The sequence below is a fragment of the Chaetodon trifascialis genome, chromosome 7 (genome assembly GCF_039877785.1).
Source record: "Chaetodon trifascialis isolate fChaTrf1 chromosome 7, fChaTrf1.hap1, whole genome shotgun sequence".
Classification (NCBI taxonomy): Eukaryota; Metazoa; Chordata; class Actinopteri; order Chaetodontiformes; family Chaetodontidae; genus Chaetodon; species Chaetodon trifascialis.
In genome coordinates, this window is record NC_092062.1 from 11,224,538 (window position 1) to 11,249,748 (window position 25,211).

The 25,211-nt window shown below is 40.9% G+C and overlaps 1 protein-coding gene across 1 annotated transcript; it reads right to left on the reverse strand.

The window, feature by feature from the left end:
* Nucleotides 1–4,467: 4,467 nt before the first annotated feature.
* LOC139334119 (interferon-induced transmembrane protein 3) lies at nt 4,468–23,980 on the reverse strand. The gene is made up of 3 exons (XM_070966875.1): nt 23,708–23,980; nt 15,287–15,502; nt 4,468–5,455 (listed from the first exon to the last, which is right to left on the reverse strand). The coding sequence occupies exons 1-3, from the start codon at nt 23,810–23,812 to the stop codon at nt 5,300–5,302; spliced, it is 477 nt and encodes a 158-aa protein (XP_070822976.1). The 5' UTR covers nt 23,813–23,980; the 3' UTR covers nt 4,468–5,299.
* Nucleotides 23,981–25,211: the final 1,231 nt, after the last annotated feature.

The following is a 25,211-nucleotide window of genomic DNA, read 5'->3' on the forward strand; positions in this document are numbered from 1 at the left end:
TCCTTTAACTTGTGCTAATGGGGAGGGTGCCATCCTTCTCCATCCTTTTTTAGCCTTGCCTTTCTGGTTTGACTTTTACAGGTGGTCAGGATATGACAGGGGCTCAAGTTTCTTCAGTGTTTGTAAAGTGATTATTCACTTACTTTAAATTTCCAGTAAAGTTGGAGATTGCAGGGCTCTTAGAGAAGAACTACACCCCTCACAACATTACAGTAACAGGGAGCAGCCACAGAGAGCAGAGACAATAACATACTGATAATATACTCATAAACAACATTGTAAACCTGATGCAGAACCTCTGGTTCAACAATATGTTTCTTCTGCCTAGTGGTCATACACGGCACATGACACAATAAACGTTGCAAGTCATTCCAACTAAAAATGCACCAGAGAAACCTCTGAAATAGCCTGAACAAAACTTAACATTTTACATACATATGCATGATTTAGTATAGGGCTCTTTGACTGCATAGCATCCATTTCCTGCCCATTAGAGGAAGACAAAGAGCTGTTTCTATGTGCACAGTCTACACTTTATTTAACATATGAAAACAAGTACAAATGGCAAAACCAGAAGAAAATTGATTAAAACTTTCTTTAAAACAGGCAAATAACTTAAGTCACCCTTTCAACATTTACATGTGACTAATGGCTTTAGCCATTGCTCCTCTGTCCTACTTGCTGACTTTTATTCCATACTGCCAAAAGAACAGGAGGATCCGTATGTGTTAGGTTTAGAGTTTTCTTTTTGAATAGGACCCAAGTGGCAGCAACAAGGCACAGAATAAAGTGAGCCGTTTAAACAAAAAGAGTTTATTAAAAACTGTAAGTCTTTTCTTTAAAAGGGTGTATTTTGCAACAATAATTCTCTTATTGAATTTACTTTCATTCCCGATCTTTCCACTTGAACTATAAAAGCAACACTGTATTGTGTGGAGATTCTCTTCATTTAACCAAATTTCTCTTTCAAAACACGTAGTAAAGCACCCACTGAAAAGAGCAGTAAGAGGCTATAAGAAGGCTACAAGTTTCATATGGACTGTGGTAAATTTCAACTGCTCCAGGATATATGTGTCAAACTAATGCAGACACAATGCCTTGCTATGGTCAAGGTGGTGGACAGTGGTAAGTAGGAGACAAAAGTAAGGAAAAAAGTGATTATGCCAGTGTTTTTCTCCCAGTTGTTCCCAAGGAAACAAAGAAGGCCAGAGGACTTCACCAGTATGAGTGACAGTGATCATGTTTCATGTCAGGCTTTGCAAAGGGAAATCCTAAAATAGAGGCTATTATACAGAAAGTACAATACAAACACTTGTAAAGTGTTTTTTTTTTAAAAAAAAGCACGTGTAAGAGATGTTTATAACCTGGCTTCTCCTCAGTGCTCAGTGAAGCATGTCTTTAGCTATATGATATGCCGCTGCCTCCGTTATGTCTTCGTGCCTTTTAGATGATTTGTCATCAGGCACTGAAGCAGATACCTCTGCATGGTGGTCAGCTGCTTGTGCGGTGGTGCTGCGGTTGGCGGACGTTGGCGAATACGGCTGCGCTCCAAAGAGTGAGCACGGCTAAGGTGGTTAAATAAGTTTGTGGTATTACCGGTCTTGGTGGGGACGACAGTCTTGCATAAGTTTCAGACCACATTGGTCTGACTACGGTCCGACTTATAAAATCCAAAAAACTCCATACTGGCGAGCTGACTTTCCCTGTTTTATCGACAATTTCTTCGCTCGCTGCAGCGCTCACTTTCTATTTCTCATCTCACTCCTCGCGGAGCATCAAACACGAGACAACGAGATGGCGCAACCGAACTTGATAATGTTACATGATTGGCATGTTAGTGTGTCTGATTAGCGATTACTCCCTACGTTGCTCGGTTACCTGAGAGCGAGTGCCTTTGTTCATGCAACCAACCTCGCTTTGCAATTTCAGGTTTCTTCTGCCGAAGAAAAAAATTATCGAATGTTTTATCGAACGCATTTTTTATTGCTATTGATGACGTGTCTATCGCGAGACATATCGCTATCGTTTTATCGGCCAGCCCTATGTGGCAAGCAGGGACCAAGGACCTCTCCTCTGGTCCACAACCCTCCCAGCCAACCACATACTGAAGGTACAGTGTAGGCCAAGCCTCTTTCAATGAATCAAGGTGGCAGAGAGGGTGGATCTGCAAGCATGAGTGGAGTCTCCCAGACTGATTTCACCTGGGAGACGTGGAATGTGGGATGGACTCGGAGAAGCCTCAACCTCACAGCTGTGGGACTGATGACCCTCTGGATGATGATGGGGCCACTGAACCTGGGCACCACCTTTCTGGATTGGTGGTTCTGTAATTGTGGATGAAGCGTCTGTAGAAGTTTGTGAACCCAGGAACCACTGTAGCTGCTTGCGGGTGTTAGGAATGGGCCAGGGAGTGACGGCAGAAACCATGGCGGGGTCCATTGACAGACAGAAGGGGGCATGGAGTTGTGAGTTCTCTTGAAGGCATTGCAGGACAGTTTGGACGTGATGGACGTGTTTTCAGGACCAGGAGAAGATGAGGATGTCATCCAAATAAACAAACACAAAGGAGGGCATTAATTAAAGGTTTTTTGTTTGTTTGTTTTTTATGTGGAAGCTGGTTCAAGGTTGGCATGTCGACTTCAAAGAAAGAATGACTAATTTTACTGAACAAAAATTAAGACAGAGAAAGAAAAATTTAAACTTCTTTTACTTGTACTTTTTGTATGTTGTCAATATGTATGTGGATCATAAGTTGTAAGGAATTCATTTCTGTTCCAGTTTATTGATTGGAACGAATTACAGGTGTGTGATCAGGTGAGTGGGCAGATAGGCGTGGCTGGCAGGCAGACTGGGACCCCGTTTACACTTAGTGAAAACGCATATGTTTTCATGCGGTTTGGCCTCTCGTTTACACGGAAAACGTTTTAATGGAAAACGATCATTTTTAAAAACTCCGGCCAAAGTGGAGATTTCTGAAAACGCCGGCTATTTGTCGGTGTGTAAATCGGGTTAAACGACGTTTTAGGTTCCGAAACGTCACAACATGCAACTGAATACTTAACGTCATGTGAGCGACCTATGTTTATGCTCGCGCCCATAGGTTTGGCATAGTTATGATGCACTTGACGGCGTATTTATCCGGGTCCATGTAAACGACAACATTTTTGAAAATGATGTTGTGTGTACGATATTATTTTTGAAGACGGAGGGGCCAAAATGCCCGTGTTCCAACATACCCTGCTACGTGTAAACGTAGGCTGAGAGTGGAAAAGTACTGTCTGAGCAGGTGAGCAGATGGCAAGGAAATGGCAGCAGATAAGAGGCTGAATGAACTGTGACAACAGGAGTGGGATCAATAGATGTGTGGGGGAGCAGTGGGTGTAGTGACGGGGACGGAAGAGGAGAAAAGTGTGATGAAAGTGGGAGAGCAAGTGAAAAGGAGTGAGGCTGGGGTTGAGAGCAGGAAAGCAAGACAAAACATTTATCATAACAGCCCTGGGATGCTTACAGTAACTCCTAATGGCTCCCAAATGCTTGATATTGCTGATGTTTCTCCACACGCGTTCTCTTTTTCAAATGTGCCACTGGCTTACATAAGACATGTCAGTTCTGTCTCGGACAAATCTGACACAATGTGGGAAAACAATTCCGTGTTTGCACTAAGATCACTGAAGCAGTTAAAATGTCTGCACTTTAAATGGGCTTTAACATGAAACAAATGGGTACTTGCAGCTTCTGTCTGTCATGTTGACTCCCTCCACAGCAGCATTTCTGCACGGCGAGACATTTTAATGCCTCATTGGATGCAATTCAATACCTTCTCTAACAGTCACTCCAGCCAAAGTATCAAGGTATGATGGAAAACCAGTAAGGACAGTAAGCCCAGGGTTATTCATTCCTGCAACAAATTTTTTTCAATACCCAACAGCACATGGCAATAAGTCCGAATGATACTATTAATTAATTGATCACAGCCTGGGCCCAGATAAGCATCAGAAAATGCTAAATGCAGAAAACTCAACAGTAACAAACAGGTGGTCTTCCTTAGAAGTCTGTACATTATTCAATTTTAATTTCAAATGTAGCTTTCTGTGAAACCATCTTAGGATGATGGACAAATGACAGTTGAAGTAAAGGCAGGGGAAGTGGTGGGACTGCAGATCTACTTTCAACATTTAGTATATATACAGAAGCATTTTAACATGTTAATGTGCACTTGGGGCACCAATATATGAAAGCACATGAGGAAATATTTGTTTGAATAGACATTTATTGTCTGGTGCACTGCTTGAGACCAACCTTTGGTGGCCATCGCATATTTGACAGATGCAATGAAGTTGGAGTCTGTTCCACACTGCAGTTCCACTCAGCCTTTTAGCAGCAAGATAAATGTTCTGATGTACTGTGACAAACCCTGTCAGGCTCTGGCACTGGTCAGATAGAAATAGACAGCACAAGTGTATTTTTCTCTCGATATACTTTGACTTTATTGATAAAGAAATTTGGTATACAGTACAATCTTACTTTTTCAGCTTTGGTTTTGAAAAGAACACACAAACATTGCATGACAAACAACACACAGGCCAGTGACACACAAAACACTACAGCTTTCAAAATAAGTGTCAGATTGAGCTGCGTTTGTGTGAAGCTACAGATTCTCGTTCAACTGGAATAAAAAAGATGACTTTGGTGTGATTCAAAAATCACTGGAAAACGAGGACTGGGTCCCCTTGAAATGTGCACTCTCATGAGATACACCTTGATGAGAAACAGGCTCACCCTTTGTTTTTGTTTTTTTTTTCCTGTTCAGCATGAGCTAAACAAATCCAAATCTCTTTCTCCTCTGAGTATTTGTGAAACATCCTTGGTTAGTAATACCATGTTAGCATACTTTGAAGTGAACACTTGAAGTCTGTGTCACTACAACACTGCAGAGCAGAACATTGACTAAAGCATCACATTGACTAAAGACCATTTTCATTCAAAACAACAACAAAAAAAATGCTAATCTTTAATGTGTGATAACATAGAAAGTGCTAAAAAATTATTCTTCAGCAAGCTTTGGTGGTTGCTCTCTACTGAGTTGGAGAGTACTGGATTACATTAATAAACTACTGTAGTTTGTTTACAATTAATGGTTGTCTACTATTTATAATAATGTCAATAATGTTTCAAAGGTCTTTTAGCCAATTATGTGACTCCAGGGTTACAGATTTTCATTCAAAAACTCTTCCCAATCAGCAGTAATGATCCTGCTCTGGTCTGATTACCTGATATTGAACGAGAATGGGGACTAGATTTAGTTTTGAAGTCTGGAAGCCAAAACCACTATGTAGACAATTGACATGACAGTGACCCCGATGCCAACTCCCAGGGCCACGTGGTTCAATATCCTGGCTGTCTTGCTGTTGCGCTCCGCCGCTTCCTGGTCACCAATGTTGTTGGCTTCACGGGTCTGAGGGTGAGAAGAAATATTTCAAATCATAAATGAGTGATGTTAAAAAAAAATGCCAAAAATGTGACTGAACTAATGCCATCTGTGAAGTAGCAAGCATTCAGTGCATTTCACAGTACAGTCAAAGTCAGCCCATGTAACTTTTGCTGAACGGCAACCGTCATACACCAGATCAAAGCCAGTTTCCTTAAAGAATCTCATCAAAAGTTACTCCCTTTAAATCTGCAATAACTGTTTCTTTCACTGCCTGTGTGAAGTGAACCCAAGTTGTGAACCCAGTGTTGATGCATCGTCAAGTTGACATGGAAAACCTGCTTGCAAACAGTTGCTTATTACACATCGTGTAATAACGTGTTTCTGGCTCGCTGATGAATGTAAGTCATTCTCTTTTTAGTTTAGTTTTTGTCTCTACAAACTCCAGAGGGAAATATCTGGCTCTTGAGCTGCTAAAAGCTCTACCATATTCACCACCTAGTTGCTCACTCCGTCTGTCTGCTGTTTGGTGCTGGGAAGGTGGTGAGAAAACCAAAACAATGAGCTGAAAGATGCCAAAATGTTCCATAGAACTGCAAAGTCAGATGATGATTCTCTGTTGATTTGTCAATTCCAGTGACATATTTCACAAGAGCAGTCATGTGATCCGGTATTAATATAAAATTATTAATTACAGCTGCTTTACAGCCACTTTAGAATCAGACTGATGTTTCATCATCCAAACAGTAGAAAAGGGGAAACCTGCAGTATTTGCAGAAAAAACAACCAGGTTGCTGAATTTTTACAGTAAATCTTTATCCAGCAGTGATAGGATGCAGTGTGTGTTGGCACATGAAAAAGAAGTACTTTAACTGATATGATATGAAGAATCGTAGAAAATAGTAATCTAACTCCTTCAGGCACCTGGTGAGAGGATTCAGGACATTAAAGTCCAAGTGGTAAGGGAGATTATTAGTTTATTATGTTTATATATACTGAAGTCAGTCATACCTTCAAAACCTTGATTCAGCCCAAATACACACTTCTGTCTAACAACCCCTCAAAGCAGATTGATTGTATGCAATGTCCCCTATTATCCTCCACCCACAGTAGTAATGGGAATACAGCTGTAAACGATGCCATCACTGCTACTTGCAATATAAAACTGAAGCACACTAAACGTGTTACTTGTGTTACTTATTGGATTACTGGCAGTATTCGAGTATGGATCATGACATCTAATACAATTTCATGCATGAGAACATCTATGTAGAAAGTCCCAGAGAGAAATGCATCACTATGTCCCTCCCTCCACCAACTGTACAGAGGTCTCAGAGGTCAGCTGCTGCCCAGCAGTAGAGCTGGTATTCAGAGTCTTGTTAAAGGTCTTTTCAGCTGGGCTTCTTATAAACAGGGGCAATGAGACCATCATGTGTTGTGTTTCACTGCAATGTGCAGTATGTGTATATACAGTGAGGTTGTGTAAATTCCCCAAATTGCCCTGACAAAAGTCCATTAGCTTCACGTTCCTTCACAATGGCAGGGAAGGATGTGAATTTCATCGGGTAATATGTAACATGTAATATCTAACAGGAACCAGGTGCAAACATTTCAGTGAGCAAGGTTTTACTCGCACTTAACTATCGTGCAACTTGAAATAAAAAAAGTCTTACACAACAGCCTGTAGTGAGTGACCTTTGGACACTTCCCACACCTGTAATTGTTTCGCAGTTGAAGTGCAGAAACAAAGTGCAAGTGCAGACATCAGACAGATGTGATGTTCAACTTAAAAAACCCTAGTGTATTTCTACAGCAGATAGAGAGGACTATCAATTAATAGTGCTTTGCATGCAGGGCCCTTTGAGCCAAAAGAAACCACTGAAAACTTACAGAATCTGTTTTTGTAAGTTATTCATGAAAAATCTGAATTCATGCTGCAACTGTGAAAGGCATTTCTTGTGATTTATTACATCAAAAATCACAATATTTTTTTCAAATTACAACTATGCTGGAGAATAAAACTAAACATTAAAGGAACCAATGGAACAGATCCTGTCTGGGAATCGGGCAGATGATCACACCTTTTGTTTCCTAAGCTCAGCCTTACTCAAAGTCTGATTTTGGAAAGCTATAGTGAATTTTTCACTGTCAGTTAACCCAGCTGTGCAGCTCCACTGAGTGAAATCTCCATCCTGCATCCATTACCTCCACTGAGTGAGTATGAGAGGAAGTGGAGTCAAAGTATCTGATATCTGATATTACTCAGAAACGCTCTGCTCAAAGATGAAACTGAAATTACCTCCTCAAGTTTCATTTACATCTACGTCTGTCCAGACTCATATATGTAGTGAAAACTTCAAAGGAATTTATTTAAAGGTAGTGTATTTTTTGGTGCAATGGAAGTCATCATTATACACAGAGGACTGATAGAGAGCTTCATCACATGGAGCAACGATGATCACCTGGAGCTCAATATCAGCAGAACCAATGAGCTTGTGGTGGACTACCACTGGACTGATGCAAGTTACTTGGGTTCCAAATCAATAAAAACTGGACTGAACTCACAACATTGATTCTTCTGAGGAAACTCTGGATTTGAAATTCTTATTCTGCTGTATGTGTCTTAGTGTCTAAGTTCTGTGGACCAATAAGAATGTATGCCACGTTTTAGCAAGTAAATTGTGGTGTTTTGAAGAACTTCGGTTGTAATGGGCTGTGGAGAGGTCTGGAGCTTCGGTTCCTGGGCTTCCTTTTCTTGGCAGAGGCGGGGCCTGGTTCTCCAGGGGGCTGGGAGCTGACTTCAACACAGCTGGGACTCGTCACAATCAGCACAGTATGAAGACTGTGGACTGCTGAAGACTCATCGCCAGATTGTTTCTGATGCTCAGTGGTATTGTTGGCCGTTCATCAGTGTTATGAGTGTTGGTTATCATCAAGTGGTTGTTCTCCTGTGACCATCCCCTGTGTCTCATCACCTGTGTCTTTTTCCCTTTGTTTTTTGGATCAGTGAGTTCTCCTGTACAAAACGGTTAGAAAGAGTAACTTCATAATGCGTTATACTATGGGTCCACTATGGGTATTTTCTTATCATTTCCTGAGAGGAAGCATACAACTGGATTATGAAACAGACTAGCTAACTAACTTGACTAACTACAACCATGTGATATGATCATTTCCAAGAAACTTCTGGGACATTATTAGGAAGAGAAGTTCTTTGACAAAAAAAAAAAAAAAAAGGAGAGAAAGCTCAGGAGGAAATGAAAAAACAAAAAAAAGTACAGCATGCATATTATAGTACTTGTTAATGAGGCTGTTTTATATAAATAATGTAAAAGCTCTTGCTCTTGCCTCAGAAGAATGTAAAGGGCTTCTTCAGAACTACTCCTGGAATGCATCATGTCCTGCAATCCAACACTCTTATATCATATTATACAGACTGAAGTACTGCTGCTTAAATTGTATTAGCTCCCTCTCTGGAGCCTGGCTCTACTTTCCTGCTGCCGCTCGACTAGCTGTCTGTCTGTCTTCAGGTCTGCCTGTCTTATTTCCATCGCAGCACAGTCTGTGAGCTCAATCTCTGTGAGTGGGCCTCTCTGGTCGTCAGTGTGCCTGTCTGTGGTTTTCTGCCTCTGCAGGAGTCATTGTGGGCGACAATGGGGGTGAGAAAGCAGGGGGCTGACATTTGTGAGAAAGTCACAGCGAGTGGAAGTGAACAGAGCTGATGAAAGAGAGGATGTAACAGATATCCCACACGATGAGACAAAACGAAGAAGAGTCAAACCAATGTGGTGAAACATTTCGAGACACCACGACCACCTTCGCTTCTGCAGTTTGATTCAGTCCTGAGCCTTCCATCTGATTGGCTGACAATGAGGTCAACGGGGGAAATGCATTTCGCTCTGTGGCTCTGCTCTCTGTACCTCTGCTTGACACATGGCCATGACACATTTTCAGGTGTTGAACACAGAATCTCTGAGAACTTAAAGAAACAAACTACTGGTTTTGGTAACTGTCATATCACGTTTACAGAACTTAAACACCATCAGCAGCTCAGAGTTCAAGGCTTTTACTAGGAATGTCTTACAGTGAGTGTGGAGTGTGAGTTGAGCTTGTATGACTTAGATTAGAAGTCACTTTAAAGCTGCATTTGGAAATGAACCTTATCAGTTTTACCCTTGTGAAACGCTCGCTTTAAAAGCCGTGGATTGTTATTTCTACACATAATCAAGGTCAGCAATGTCAGCCTGCTAGGTCAGATGTTAGTCATCGAGGGAACAAATATTTAGATAAACTTTGGTCACAGCTGTGTTTATTCAGTATTTCACTTTGCCTTGAACTGCAACACAGAATAAATACATTTCTATTTGACATGAATATTTCAGAAATGGGTATAAGACTTGTCTTAATTGGACTGTCTTCAAGGTTAGGGGACTTTTCTTTAGCCTGCTGTGTGGTTGTTGTTGTGGTTGTTGTTGTTGTTGTTGTTGTGGTGGTGTATTTATTTCCGTTCACATCACTTACAGCACACCATGCTGCAGTTTATTCTTTGAACTCACAGCCATTTTAAGTGGCAGGCAACAGGTGTTTGCCTTTACATTGTTCTGTGCAGCTCTGCAGCGGTTTACAGTAACACACAACTGCCTCCAGAGGGGCATGAATCCCTAAAACTCTCACATGTTCATCCACTGTTTACATGCACTGCATTTGTTATGATTAGTGTTAATGTATTAAGAGGAGAAAGAGGAAATGATCTCATGTTGTAAATATGGTGAGATGAAGCAGTGAAATACAACTGCAGTGCAACAATCACGTCTTCTATCATTCATCGCTGCGTGCAGCAGTGTGGTTCTGCAGCACAGGAAGTGCAAATCATGGCTTCACCCTGCATGTTACCATCTGGATGTTCATCCACTGTCAATAAGAGATAAGCTTTGAGGACAAGCTCAAGCTTCAGTAAACAAAGGACCATTTAATCAAGCTGTCACAGGAGTGAGGAGTGGCCTGCCGACAGAGGCCGAGAGCGCTGATGTTTGATCCTGACAGAAGAATCGTTTGTCTGGACACTCCAGCGTTAAGCACTGCAACTCGTCTCATCCTGGGCTCAATAGAAAATAACTCTAGTTTTCTAGATATTATCAAAGTGCAGTTTCTCTCAGCAGCAAAGCCTTCAAAGAGAAAAACACAAGCTTGATTTTCACATGGTCAAACAGGTTAGCCTGAGCACTCTCTTTGCTCTCTTGTCCATCATGCTTGAAAATGCCACAGAAAGAATGCTAAGTGAGACGGATTCCAGCAGCCGGCTCTCGATCTCTCCACCACTCCTTCTCTCCTGGTTTGTTATTTCCATTCAATCTTGTTTCCGTCTCTTCCTTCTCGCCATAAACTGTCAAAGTGACGCAAGAACACACATAGTTTGAGACACACCCCAACCAAAACCTGTTTGTCCCTCTTTGTCTCTTTCTTCTCTCCCAATCCCAAGTCTTGGCCACTTTGTGGCACTTCATTCATTTTCCTGAATCTTTCTTCTGCATCCCTCTTGACTCCATCTCCTCCCAGTTCATCCTGCTCCCTCATTATGACACAAAAGACGATAATGGAAACTCAACGAGCCATCCATCCATCCATCCATTCTCCTCCGCTTATCCGGGGCCGGGTTGCGGGGGGAGCAGTCTGAGCAGGGACGCCCAGACTTCCCTCTCCCTGGACACTTCCCCCAGCTCTTCCAGGGGGATCCTGAGGCGTTCCCAGGCCAGCCGAGTGACATAGTCACCCCAGCGTGTCCTGGGTCTTCCCCGGGGCCTCCTCCCGGTGGGACTTGCCTGGAACACCTCCCTAGGGAGGCGTCCAGGGGGCATCCGATAGAGATGCCCGAGCCACCTCAGCTGACTCCTCTCGATGTGGAGGAGCAGCGACTCTACTCTGAGCTCCTCCCGGGTGGCAGAGCTCCTCACCCTATCTCTAAGGGAGCGCCCTGCCACCTTGCGGAGGAAACTCATTTCAGCCGCTTGTATCCGGGACCTCGTCATGAGAGCCATCCTCACCTATAAATCTAGACTACTTAACTGGACAGGAGCACACAAGCACTGTTTCCATACTCTTACATACTCCATACTCTTCATACTTCTTTTGTTGTTTTTTTACTGGGAAAATCTGTTGAAATATTTAAATCTCTGTGGTCATCATGTCAGGCAAAAATAATTCCTGAGTTAGATATGTAAAGGTTTATGTCAGGCCAAAACACAGCAGAGAAGGTGACTGTGGGACATTCATGCATGTTCTGTTTCAGGAAAGGTCTTTGTCATTTCAGAAATGTTTTGTTTCTCCATAAGATCTGAAGTAGGGATGACATATGAATGTGAATCTGTTCATGGAGAGCAAAAAAGCCAAATTCTTAGACGTATTAAAGGAGCTGTGGAAGAAATAGGTCTGTCTGTGTCGTACTGTAGTAAAAAAAAAAAAAGGCAGATTGTAAGTAAATACAGCAATAAAGGAAGTCATACTGGGATTTTCCACCAGGCTTAACTCAAACGAACTAAAGCTGAACGTTCATTTACACTTACATCATGTCGCAAGGGGTTTAACATCAGATTGTTTGATGAGAGCCGTGTACGAACACGTTTGACTACACCTGCACAGGATATAGTGGTCATGGGCCAGTGCTTTCTTTGGAGGCGTGAGATTGTTTTTCAGACAGGTAACCGTCACACTCTCAGGTTTGAACAATTCCATTTAAAACATTTTCCACATTACTTTGGCAGAATATGCTGTTTGCATAGGGGTTGTTTCTGAAAGACCATGAATCTTCAAGAGAAACAGTTTACAATGAGGTCTACATTTTTTTATTTTTGTTTTCATTTTTGTAAACCATCCCGTTAAGCACCTCATTACAATGAATTTCTTTTTTTTTTTTTGCAATCTCATCAACTAAAAACAGTTTGTTTGCAAATGACTACATTCCGTTATCATTTAAGTTTTACACAGTGTACCAAACTTTTTTGGGATCAGGTTTGTACTTTAGAAACCTTGTCACAAGATCACTGATCATAGCACAATTTTCTGACAAAGCACTTGAACTCTTATGACCCAGTTGAGGAACATTACGCACCGTTGACGTCGGCTAAATCTTCCCAGTGAGAGTGCTCTCTCCTCTCCATTGAGGATGAATGATCATAAATCTGTTTCGACATCACATAACTTAAGTCAGTGTTTCTCAACTCCGGTCCTCGGGCCCCACTTCCCTGCATGTTTTAGATGTTTCCAGATCCAACACACCTGATTCAAATGAGTGGCTCGTTATCAGGCCACTGCAGAGCTTGATGACGAGCCGATCATTTGAATCAGGTGTGGCGGAAGAGGGAAACGTCTAACACATGCAGTTTTGCAGAGTTGAGAAACACTGACTTAAGTGCTCCTGAAAAACTCCAGATCTTGCCTCATAACGACCAAATTCAGACTTTTTATCCAGTATCAACAGTACTCCCTTTATTGTTGTCTGCATATCCACAAAAAAGAGCTGCGGGCAGCTAGCCTATCTGCAAGAATGTAACCAACTTTTTCCTAACAGCATGCAGGCTGAGCTCATTTTGGCTTATCACAGATATAGCAGTTTTGCTATGTCTTCCCTCTGAAGGAAGCTGGACTGAGCAACATTAAACCGTTTCATCTGAACCGTAAAGGCTGGACCAGCTGTTCAATATGAATATACTGAGTTTGTTGACATGATCTTACACAACTTTCTATATGCTGAAGTTCATGTTTTCTGAACAGTTACTCATTGCTCCCATTTTGAGCCACAACACGTCCTCACCCAGACGCAGTTCCCAGAAAAGTGTGCTATTTTATATGACCTACATCAACTGGAGATGATGATGAGTAAATGTACCAGTAACAATAAAGATGGCTCTTTTACAGCTTTGTGCTAAAAATATACATTCAAAGGTTTAGACCCACAAGTTACACTGTTTTTCTTTTCTTCCAGAATGGCTTTTTTAAGACAAATAAAAACAGTATAATAGGTTGTTGGCAGTCATGTGACATTAAATTCAGACGGAGGGAAGTGAAAACGGAAAGTTCTCACTGGGCTAGTTTAGATGAAACTGTGAGAGAAAGGTATAAACATAAAATCAGACCATATGTTAGATGTGACTCTTACATTATGGAGAGAAGTGATTTTACAGCTGAATGAAAATTTTGCTGCTCTATCTTAAAACAATAGCTAATGTGACACCATTTCCACCATTAGCCAACCCAGCTCCTCCCAACCGCAGACAATTAACAAGCCTTTTTTTTTTTCTGCCATTTTCGATCCATTTTTTGCATTTTTCACCCTAATGAACAACAACTTTTGGTAATCAATAAAAGCCTCTCGTGGTTTGTCATTTTGGACATGTGTTATAGTGCAGAAAATCCCTTCTGGCCCTTCATCTGCAGTTCACACCACAACGAAGCAATATGACATCATCTGCAAACATCCTAATCAGACACCAAATGTACTATTTTCTTCCACTTAATGTTTCATGTTTCATGTCCTCGGGCGCCCCTGCCCTGCATGTTTTAAATGTTTCCCTCCTCCACCACACCTGATTCAAATGATCAGCTCGTCATCAAGCTCTGCAGTGGCCTGATAACGAGCCACTCATTTGAATCAGGTGTGTTGGAGCAGGAAACCTCTAAAACATGCAGGGCAGGGGGGCCCGAGGACCAGAATTGAGAAACACTGGTTCAAAGACAATAAGCAACATTAAATGACTCGGTAGGATATTTAAAAAACATGCCACACATGGTGTGGAAACAAGTCAAACCACACAGGAAACTTAACATATCAAAGACTTTTCATAGCACCATCATAAATGTTGACTATGGCTCTTATGCCACACCACTCTAATGGCACTGTAAAAATGAACTCATTAACTTTTCCAGTCACGCAACTAAAACGCATGACCACCTCCAATCAACCCTGAAATAAAGTGATACTACACTTTTTATAACTACCAATATAACTTTATGTATAGCTTTACAACAGGCCTTATCATATATAAAAGCTGGATTTGAGGTTATATGAGTGCACGGCTCATAGTTTGCTTGAACCTGGATAGGCGTTTCACAATGCAAGCAAGCAGCATTTTATTGTATTACATAATGCATTTTTCCCACTGTAAGCGCTGTAGGTGTGAAGTGAACCTAGATATAGAAATTATACCTTTTAAAGCAGATATATTAATACTACTTTTCAAAAAGACTGATTAAAACAACACAAGAAGCACAGATAAAACTATAACATCACATTAACTGATTTAAAAGAGCAAAAATGTTGCTTCCTTTATCTTGTCAGGTAAGTCAAAGTGTCCCTCACCATCAGGTCTGAGTCTCGTTCTTTGGACAACAAGGAGACAAATGTCTGAGGAGGTCCAGGAGCAAAAGGGAACATAAGGCAATGCAAGTATCTCAGGCCAGAGTACCTCTCAGCTCATACAACATTCAGCGCTAAAAAATGTTTGGCTCCCCTCGTACTCAGCGAGTGACATAAGATTACTGATTGCCCTCTATTGTTGCTTCAGTCTCATTGCACATCTTACAAATTCCTTTGGTTTGTTGTACTGATCTATACAACTGATGTAACTCAACCACCTCCACACCAAAATTCCAATTCCTACATATTGCATGTTTAAGTGGGATTGCTTTTTCATTAGTTTTGATGTATTTCCAAATACGCATCAGTCTGCTATGGGACAGACTCGATACTGTGTTCAGAATGAAATGATGTGCAGAATAAAATGACTTGGATGGGTTGGGGCAAATGTTTCTCAATGGCTGTGCATCAGTCCATAAAGAACATAAATACTTGCGAGTCAAACTCACTGAGATGGAGTAGACGAGGGCAGCAATTCCAATAGGCAGGCAGCAGCACAGCAAGGTGAAGATGGAGTAGCACAAGTAGTCATTGACAGGGTTGGCCAGCGGGACTCGAGTCACGTACACTGTTGTGGGCTGGACAGCGACGACGGCGGCCGGCTGGTGACCCGCGGGGTACAGCTGTTGTGGTACACCTCCATACTGTAGCGGGACTCCATCGTCCTGCAGGCCACACAAGCAATACATTTGAAATTCATTTTCAGTCCCAAGGAAACAGGTATGAAACAAAACCACGAGGGCGCCACAAGACGGAGAGGTGGTGAAGAACACGGTGAGGTTTCACACCAAAGCTACAATTTGGCCTCAGGCTCGGGGATGAAATGGTTGCATCATGGACAGACCTTATGATGATTTGCAGTTGCAGTTGCAGTTTGCAGTTGCGCAAAGAGGAAGCTGAACTGAATTGAAGAAGTCAGTGTGGGGTTAACAAAATTTCAAACTGTGGTTTGTCTTGTCAGAGTGATATTAATCATTAAAAAAACAACTTTATGGTAATTCAACTTCGAAAGATTTAGATCTTCAGCCAAGTATGTGGGTGATTCTCTGAATTCGGTGCACATTGGTATCTCTGGTTACTGAAAAATATACCACAAAAAACTGTGTTTCTGAGCATTGCATCTGATGAAGGACTCTTTGAACCTCTGAGAAAATATGTTTTCCCACCTTAGGCATGAAATCTAAAACATTATTAGGAATTTCTTTGTCACTTAATTTGATTCCTGTATAAGTATAATTCCAAAACATATTCAAACTTATTCTTCCAGTGTCTTGGTAATCGCCTGTCCCTTTTGTAAAATAACTTATTGTAAGTATATTTTATTTGATTCTAAATAAAAATAATTTGATTGTCAAGGAAGATATTGCAACTTAATGTACAAGCGGTCTTCATAAATCATGAAAATATACTTAAAAATGAACATTAGATTAGGCTTTCGTATAATTTCTACTTGTCCTCTAAACTTTGCATACAGTTCAATAAACATTTATCTAATATTTGTTATTATTATCAAAAAATGTATGACATTGTATCAAGTAACAGGGTTGAACACACTATAACAGGGTTGAACACACTGAAACAGGGCTGAATGAATGAGAACATTTAATCAAATTGAAATTGATTTTAATTCATTTAAACAAACAAGAAGAAAGAAACATATCATTAGGTAAGTAATATTTAACATTGTTTAAAAATAACATCATATTTAGAATGGGTCTGTCCTATGAGAAGAAAAAATGAAGAACGACAGCATAGGCTGAATAGGCTGGAATCTGTTTAACAATACAACAATTAACATGACAACACAGCTCTAAAATCTGGAAATTGAGCATTCACTAAACTCTGAACTAATAAGTTTGATGAATGAATATGAATGTTGATGGTCTCGTTTTATCTGATCTGTTGTTCCTGCTATTTATGGTTCTTTCATCCTTTAGTCAAACAGTCTTGCCCAGATCTCTTTCTGAATTTGCATGTGACGTGAATCACGTCCTGTCACAGGCTGAGGAGGCGGAATGAGCTCAAGCACATCATCAAATGGATACCACAGTACATCCTCTTGTAGGGGCCAAAAGAACCTGTTTTTGGTTATTCCGGCATGGTGCATGCATTTCACTTGAACGTCAGTTTCATCTGTGGCAAGGATTATTCCTGGATACAATGCTTTATCATAGGTGAGCACACACCACTCCCCTATTACCTCTGGGTCATCCCAGTTGATTTGTTTCTGCCCTTGTGACACAGTAGCTGGCGACACAGTGGCCGGGACTTTCCTGACAAAGCTGAAATGCTTTGTATTCCAGCATTCACATTCAAGCTTTCCATAGGTGGAGCACATGCAGCTGACATCTCGCAATGTTATCTCCCCTCGAGCAAGAGTGATGACCTGATGGATGCGCATGGTTCCTGGGACTGGTGGAATGGTGAATGGCATCCTTTTCAGTGCCTGCTCAACAGCTTCATCTTCGATGAAATACAATTTGATCGAAGTGTCTGTCTCGGAAAGGGCCTTGTAGAGCTCATAAGCATTGTTGATGTCCCGGCCATGGCTGATGAGGTAACTAACGTATTTTATCCTAAGGACAAAAATGTGCCACCTTCCCAAAAACTGCTGTAAAAACATTATATATTCATATTTTTTTCAACTTTAAACGATTCAGTCTTTTAGAACTACTTCAGCCTGAAATATACATATCAAACATTAATTATATTTTGGGGATTTTAACCCTTTAAATGCCAGTATGTTTACATATTTCCACTAGGTTTTTTTTCGAAAAAAACAACAAAACTAAAATAATTTCCATAAAATACATTTCAACGAGTATTTGATTATTGTTATTACTAGGCCCTGAGATGGGTCAATGATTGGCAGCAACATTGATTTTGATGCATTGTTATTTTTTTTGCAGTGTCAGATTTAGAGAAAAACTAACGCATTTTATCCTAAGGACAAAAACGTGCCACCTTCCCAAAAACTGCTGTAAAAATATTATATATTCATATTTTTTTCTACTTTAAATGATTCAATCTTTTAAACTACTTCAGCCTGAAATATACATATCAAATATTAATTATATTTTGGGGATTTTAACCCTTTAAATGCCAGTATGTTTACATATTTCCATTGTTTTTTAATAAAAAAAAACAACAAAACTAAAATAATTTCCATAAAATACATTTCAAGGAGTATTTGATTATCATTATTATTAGGCCCTGAGATGGGTCAATGATTGGCAGCAACATTGATTTTGATGCATTGTTATTTTTTTTGCAGTGTCAGATTTAGAGAAAAACTAACGCATTTTATCCTAGGGACAAAAACGTGCCACCTTCCCAAAAACTGCTGTAAAAATATATATTCATATTTTTTTCTAATTTAAATGATTCAGTCTTTTAAAACTACTTCAGCCTGAAATATACATTTCAAATATTAATTATATTTTGGGGATTTTAACCCTTTAAATGCCAATATGTTTACATATTTCCAGTTTCTTTATCGAAAAAAAAACAACAATACTGAGTGTGTACAAGATCAGTTTGAACCAGAAAAAAAATTATTTGAGAAAGATGATCGTTGAATGGGGCTGCACGGTGGCGCAGCAGGTAGTGCGCGTGGGTTCTCTCCGCATGCACGGGTACTCCGGCTTCCTCCCACAGACCAAAAAACATGCTCATTTAGGTTGATTGGTGACTCTAAATTGCCCCTAGGTGTGAGTGTGAGTGTGAATGGTGTGTGTATGTGCCCTGCGATCGGCTGGCGACCGGTCCAGGGTGTACCCCGCCTCTCGCCCGTTGACAGCCGAGATAGGCTCCGGCCCCCCCACTTAAGGGATAAGTGGCATAGAAAATGGATGGATGGAGGGATGGATGGATGGATCATTGAATGATGAACACTGAAAGACGAACATTGAATGATAAATACTGAAAGACAAACATTGACTGATAAACACTGTAAGATGAACATTGAAAGATGAACACCGAATGATAAACACAGAAAGATGAACATTGAATGATGAACATTGAAAGAGAAATGTGGAACATTTATGTATGTGGTTGGGGATGGGGAGAGGCTGAGATGGGGAGATGGCAAAAGAGAGAGAGGGCAAGTGAGAGAGAGGGTGAGAGAGAGACAGAGAAAGAGAGAGCATATTTGTCAGGGTATGAGAGTCCAGCTCAGGTGGAGCAGAGGCTGCAGATGGACAGACTGTGGTCCTTGCACATGAACTTGCCACATTTGCAGCAGGTGCTGCAAACTCTCCTCCTCCTTTTTCTGTCTGTGCAAAAGCCACACTGCCTCCTGCTCTTAGACTTGCTCATGGGAGAGGGGCCTGCAGCAGCACTCTGCAGATCTGCAACGATTCCTGCAGCGGCTGATGAGCAGGGATAAACGCATGTTTCGGCGTTTGTGGGAGACCAAATAATTTTGCCGTTCTTTGAAGTCCATCCCGCTGCTGCTTCATCCATCTCTCCTCCGCTCTCATCTTCAGCTGAGTCTTCAGATGAGTTGGACTCCAGCTGATCAGTTTCAACCTCTGAGGCCTCCTCCATGTCAGCCTTGGAATCCTCAGAGGTGGATGAGGAGCCATCCTCGCACTCAGAGTGCATGATTACAAGTCTTTCCATCGCCAAAATGACCACACCCGTACTACTACTCATATTTATAGCCATGGCTGCATTGCACCTGCATAAACAGCCCGAGCGAAAACCAAAACAAGCTACTCATCATTTTTATTGTAGAATAAGTTTCTAACGCCAGGTGTGGCCTTCTAAGAGAAAAGACTTGTTGCACACACAGACACACACGCACAGACACGCACACAGACACACACACACACACAGACACACACACACACACACACACAACCTTGAATGTCCATGCACCTATAATGCACATGCCAGTATGTCTGTTGTACAAATACAACGAAGAACTAACAGATGCATTCAAACACGAATACACACACACACACACACACACACACACACACACACACACACACACACACACACACACACACACACTTTTTTTACACACACACACACCATTATCCAACATCAAAGCAACACACACTTATCATTTCAGTGGCAAAGCACCCTCACAGAAAACAGTAAAAAGTGTGAAATTTTGCTGCATGCTTTGAAGGGGTTAAAAGTAGTGCCACCTAGTGGACAAATGTAAAAATTTTAAATTTAAAGATAGTAGACCAAAATGAAATCCTAACATATAGGAATGCATTAGTTTATGTTAAGATAAATGTGGGATCAAAAAAAGGCATTTTCAATGGTTTTCAATGGGGCATTTTTTTTGTCCCTAGGATAAAATGTGTCGGTTTTTGTGTAGCTTAGCCATTTTAGGCTAATTTAAGAAACTGAGATGAAAATCCTAAAATGTTTTAAAAATGAATATCCTTTGGCATATTCATGGCTATATTCATTCAACACAGCCAAAATGGCTTTAAAGTAAAAAACCAAATGGCCACAAAATGGCCCCAGTATCTCTTAAGGGTTAAGGCAGCACCAACACCTTCTGGTGCTCCTTTGCCATGACTGGACTCGAAAAAATTCCAGGTCCCTCTCAGTCCTCTCTTGTCAAGCTCTGTGCTGAAGAGAAAAAAGTTTCCTTTCTGCCTGTACTGTGTACAAGGCCCATCACTAAAAAAGTGCACAACACACACCTCTGGGTGTGTGGTCTGCACATAGTCCAGTGCAGGTTTCAAATGCTCCCATATAGCAGCTGGACTCTTGTGCTTGGATGGTGAGATGGAGGTAAAGCAGGTTGGCTCTTGGTTTCCACCAACATAGATGACCCCTGTATGAAGTGTGGCCTGTTGGTGGGATGATCCAAAGTGTACTGACTGAATTTCAGTGCTGTACTTACAAGAAAAGTTTTCAGAGAAGTCAATGTGGATCAGGCATTCATCATTGGCCATGCAGCTACGCAGTCCACGGTAGTAGGCATACTGTTGTCTGATGTTGAAGAGATGCCTCTTAAACTTAGTGATGTGTGTGTGGAACCTCTCTGCAAGCTCCTCTTGACTGCTCTCAATGGTTTGTTTTACTGTTATTTTTGTGACTGAGCTCTCTTCATTATTTGATTTTGCTTTGTCTTCTGTGGCCCACTGCATATAGGTCACCTTCTGTGCACCATTATATGAGCTTGAGAGGGGAACGATTCTGTTCATACAATCCTCACATTCTCCATACATGCAGGCCTTGCTGCCAGTGTCACAGCAGACAAGTTCTGTGAGGCTCTCTAAATTTGAAGTGCCAATAAGCTTAAGCTGACAAAGCTTGTCAGCCAGAAAGCCCAGGTTTTCATGTAACCTGCATTGGCATGTGTCGTGGTCTGAAAGGGAGGGGTGCACAACCCAGAAGGGTCGCAGCCGGCAAAATGAGGCATAGGAAATGTGACTGGTGTTGTTTTCTGCCAGAAACTTCCTGTGAAGGCTTTTCATCGTGTCTACGAGGAATCGTTTTTGCATTTAAATTTTCTTCTTTGTTATTATTTGCTTTTTCCCCGTCGTCATCCGACTCACATCATCTCTTGTTAATAATGTCTTCACCTTGCTCACAAGGGATCTATCAGTGTACCTGTTGTAAGCTTGTCTGGTGGAGTTGTTACTCAGGGTTTCATTCTTACACAAGGTCCTGCGTTTCTTTGAAAAGCCTAGTGCTTTCTCAGACCACCTCTGCAGCCTGTATTTCTTGACTATCTTCCCGACAACAACCTCAGCAACATTTTTTTTTCCTTTTTCATTTCTGGCATTCTTGTACTTCCTCCTAATGTCATGAATTAGGGCTTCATGGTGCAGTAACGTTTTCCTCACCTTGCTGTTCACAGTACAATTCTTCAGCAACTGACGAACTTTGGACCTGGGAAAGTCTTTGTTCTTGGTTGCTCTTTTTTTGTCTTTTCTTGTATTTTTCTTTCAGATTCTTCTGATGTTTGAGTTTCCTTTTTAGTTCTTCTATTTCTTTGCGCAATTTGTCTCTTGCTTTTCTGGATGCTTTCTTGCCCGCTGAATGACTAAGATGAAACCATACAATACATGGAAAGGGGATTGTTAGTTTTACAGATTAGTTGTTACATTAGTAGTGACATAGAATTTACATATACACTAGGACACTAGGGTGCAATAACTGACCACCATGGCTTTGTATGTGCATGGGTGTGTGGGTGTGTGGGTGTGCATGTGTGCGTGTCTGTGTGTGTGTGGATGGGTGGTCTGAATTCACTATTAAAAAGAGTAACCATGGCTCCCTTCCTACAAATGTGCATTTCTTAGGAGCTACTAGAAAAATCAGATTGATCATGTATAAAGCTGTGTATATAGCAGTGTTTTTTAAACAAGCTAGCATAATTAAAACCAAGCACTATTTCTAACCACATATTTCCCTCACCGTGAGGACCCTGATCTGGCTTGTTCTGCATCTTGAATATCACTGTCAGGAGTATGTGGGGGGGTTAGAGAGGTAGGCCGGCTGTTTCCAATCTCAGCTTTCCTTTTCTGTCTTTCTTTAGCCTTCCGCCACTCCTTCCACTTACGTCTTTGAGCTCTCTTACTTAGGTCATTGATTGATTTCTTTTTCCCTGCTTCTGAATCTCTTTTCCATCGCTCACGCTCTTTCCTGAGGTATTCTTCCCTTTTCTGTGAATCTGCATTTCTTCTCGCTCTATACTCTCTTTGCCTCTCTGCATTTGATTTAGCCATCTGATATCTGAAAATAATGAACATTAAATAACATTAAGGGAAAAGGGGCTGGCTGGTTTAAGAACAGTCCAACCTTCAACCCCGTAACAATGATTCAACCCGTAACAGTGTTTTTTGTTACGGGGTTGAATGTTACGGGGTTGAAGATTTTAGCTAAAAGTAGCCATAAGTCCACATAAGCTAGGGTATGGAGCAACACATGGCATGAGGAAAACAAGAAATTAATATATTTTTCCAAGACAATTGTTTGCTTTTTCCAAAACAATAGTAAATATCATTTATGCATGTAACAGTGTTGAAAGGTTGAGCTTGACGATGGCAATCTGAAGATAGAAATAATGAAATATAGGTGAGAAAATATGAGTGGGAAAAGACTTGAGTGATGTCACTTACTGGGTGCTGAGGAAGTTGGACTGAACCATTATTTAAAAAAGGGGGGGGGATTGGTATGCTGTTACGGGGTTGAACAAAACTGGGGGACATGCTTAAATAGTGCTATTTTATAAATAATTCATGTATTTTTCCTAGATTTCTTTGATTTAGGTTAAAGTAGACAGGCAAATGATTATATTAGCAGAAAAAATTTGCGATTGTAAATTTGGCTATTTTTATTTGTTTTATATTCAGTGAAACAATAACTTTGGTCAGTGGGGACATGCTCATTTGGCTGACCTCTACGCCTCAGCAACCCATAACATTTTTCAAAACATAATTTTTAAAATATGTGAATGTGTTATAATGCAAAGACATGAATCTTTTTATGTCTTGTTTTAAAATGCATTTTGTGGCTTACTGTATATGAAAATCTTTGAGGTAAACCTGTGGGACACAAAGTGCACCGAATTCAGAGAATCACCCATGTGGTGCAAGTAAATTATCTTGATGCTAAAATTAATAATTAACGAACATTAGGAGTCTACTCAGGGCAGGGCCTATCCACCCGGAACTATAGCCTAGAAATAAATTTCACATGTCCTTCCAAGTCTTACATGATGAATATAATAAAAATTCAACATCTGACAAAAAAGAAAAATATTGTTTTAAAAAGGCTCCGTAATGACGGACTGTTATGGCAATAATTCCACAGATAAATGAATGTGATGCAGTTTATTTGTTTATTTATTTTTTCTTCTTCTCGATGTTACACTTTTAAAAGCTTACCTGTTGTGTGTACCCCGGTTGCGGCCTGTCGTGGTAGGGCGGAGGGACCTGGCCCATGGAGGTCTTCTCATCTGTCCATCCCGCTGAAGTAGAGTTGAAGTCCATAACAGCTGGGTCTCTGGGCTCTCAGAATACAATTAAAGCTAAAACAAAACAAAAAAAATCCTTCACGTCGCGTTGTTCCTTCTGAACTGATAAGCTGTCGCCACCGTTTTATTTGTTCCTCCCCCGCAGCTGTACAACTCAATAGAGATTTGATAAAATTCTTCTGTCAAGCGACACAGAATAAGAAAAGAGCTTCTGGTTATTCTTTTCAAAATAAAAGCATCACTGCACATAACACCGAGTTGTCAAATTTGCCAAATAGAGCGAAATACGCTACAATATGTCGCAGTATGAGATGAACTAAGATGAAATAACCATTCAAAAGAAAATAATACAAGCAATGTAGTTAATAAATTCAGAAATGAAATAACTGAACTATTGGGGAATAACAGAGCATGGCTTTTGCCTAAATACAATTGCACAATTACTACAGTTGTATTGCTTCTTAAATATATATTACTGAATACATAAAATAATTCAGAAAAAGTATTTATTTACTCTTGGGTACAAAGGCAATAGATTTTTTTTTATGGTATGTGACAAAAATTGTGTCTTAGCTTTTCCAGGGCTCTGGCAATGTCCAGTGGTGGGGAAAGTACTCCGATTAGTACTACAGTGTAGAAATATTGTGCTACAGGTAAAAGCTCTGCTTTAAAACTGTACTTAAGCAAAGGTACTGTAGTGGCAATCTAGCTACAAAAAAAGGCCACTTGAGGGAATCTGAAGTTATTTCCAACTCATGGTGGTGTGTAAAAATGAGGTCCTTCTGGATATGAGTTTTACACTTTATTCACTTTCAATTCTTTACAACCAACAAACAAGACTCTTACAAAAAAGCCAGGTGCTAAAGACTTAAAACTGAGCTCCTACAAAAGACAAAAACACTAAAATGTGATACAAAACCCATTCAGCCCTCACACACACAGACACGGTTGAAAAACTGTGTGGCTTCCCTGATCCTGATTCCCTCTGCTGATTGTGTGTCCCTCCTCTCACCTTAGTGTGCCTAATTAATCACCCATACCCACAGGTGTGCAGGTAACCCCTAGCAACCATAGTGCCTCACCAAAGACACACACCCACATTCAGTCACCCACACAAACTCAAATTGGCTACAACAGGTACAAAAGCATTAGCATCAAAATATACGGAAAGGACTTGTAGCATAAGTGCTTATTGTGCAGAATGGGCCATTTCAGAATATATATTATTTATGCATTAATGCATTGATCACTTTAGGGAGAAGTCGTTAGGAGTGGGAGAAGTCGTCCGCAGCCCACGCTGCAGCAACATGCTGGTCCAGACAGGACGAATCGTCTACATCCCATGCTTCAGCAACCTGCTGTACCACAGACGGGATGAGGAGGACGCCACTACTGCAGTGAGGTGGTAACTGTCA

Bases quoted from the DNA above. Each gene is read 5' to 3' on its own strand.
- LOC139334119 (XM_070966875.1), bottom strand. From the start codon at position 23,812: ATGGACTTCAACTCTACTTCAGCGGGATGGACAGATGAGAAGACCTCC. The intron at 15,503-23,707 runs GTAAGCTTTTAA...TGTGGCCTGCAG, and splicing joins AACCGGGGTACACACAACAG to GACGATGGAGTCCCGCTACA. The intron at 5,456-15,286 runs GTGAGTTTGACT...TCTCACCCTCAG, and splicing joins CCCTCGTCTACTCCATCTCA to ACCCGTGAAGCCAACAACAT.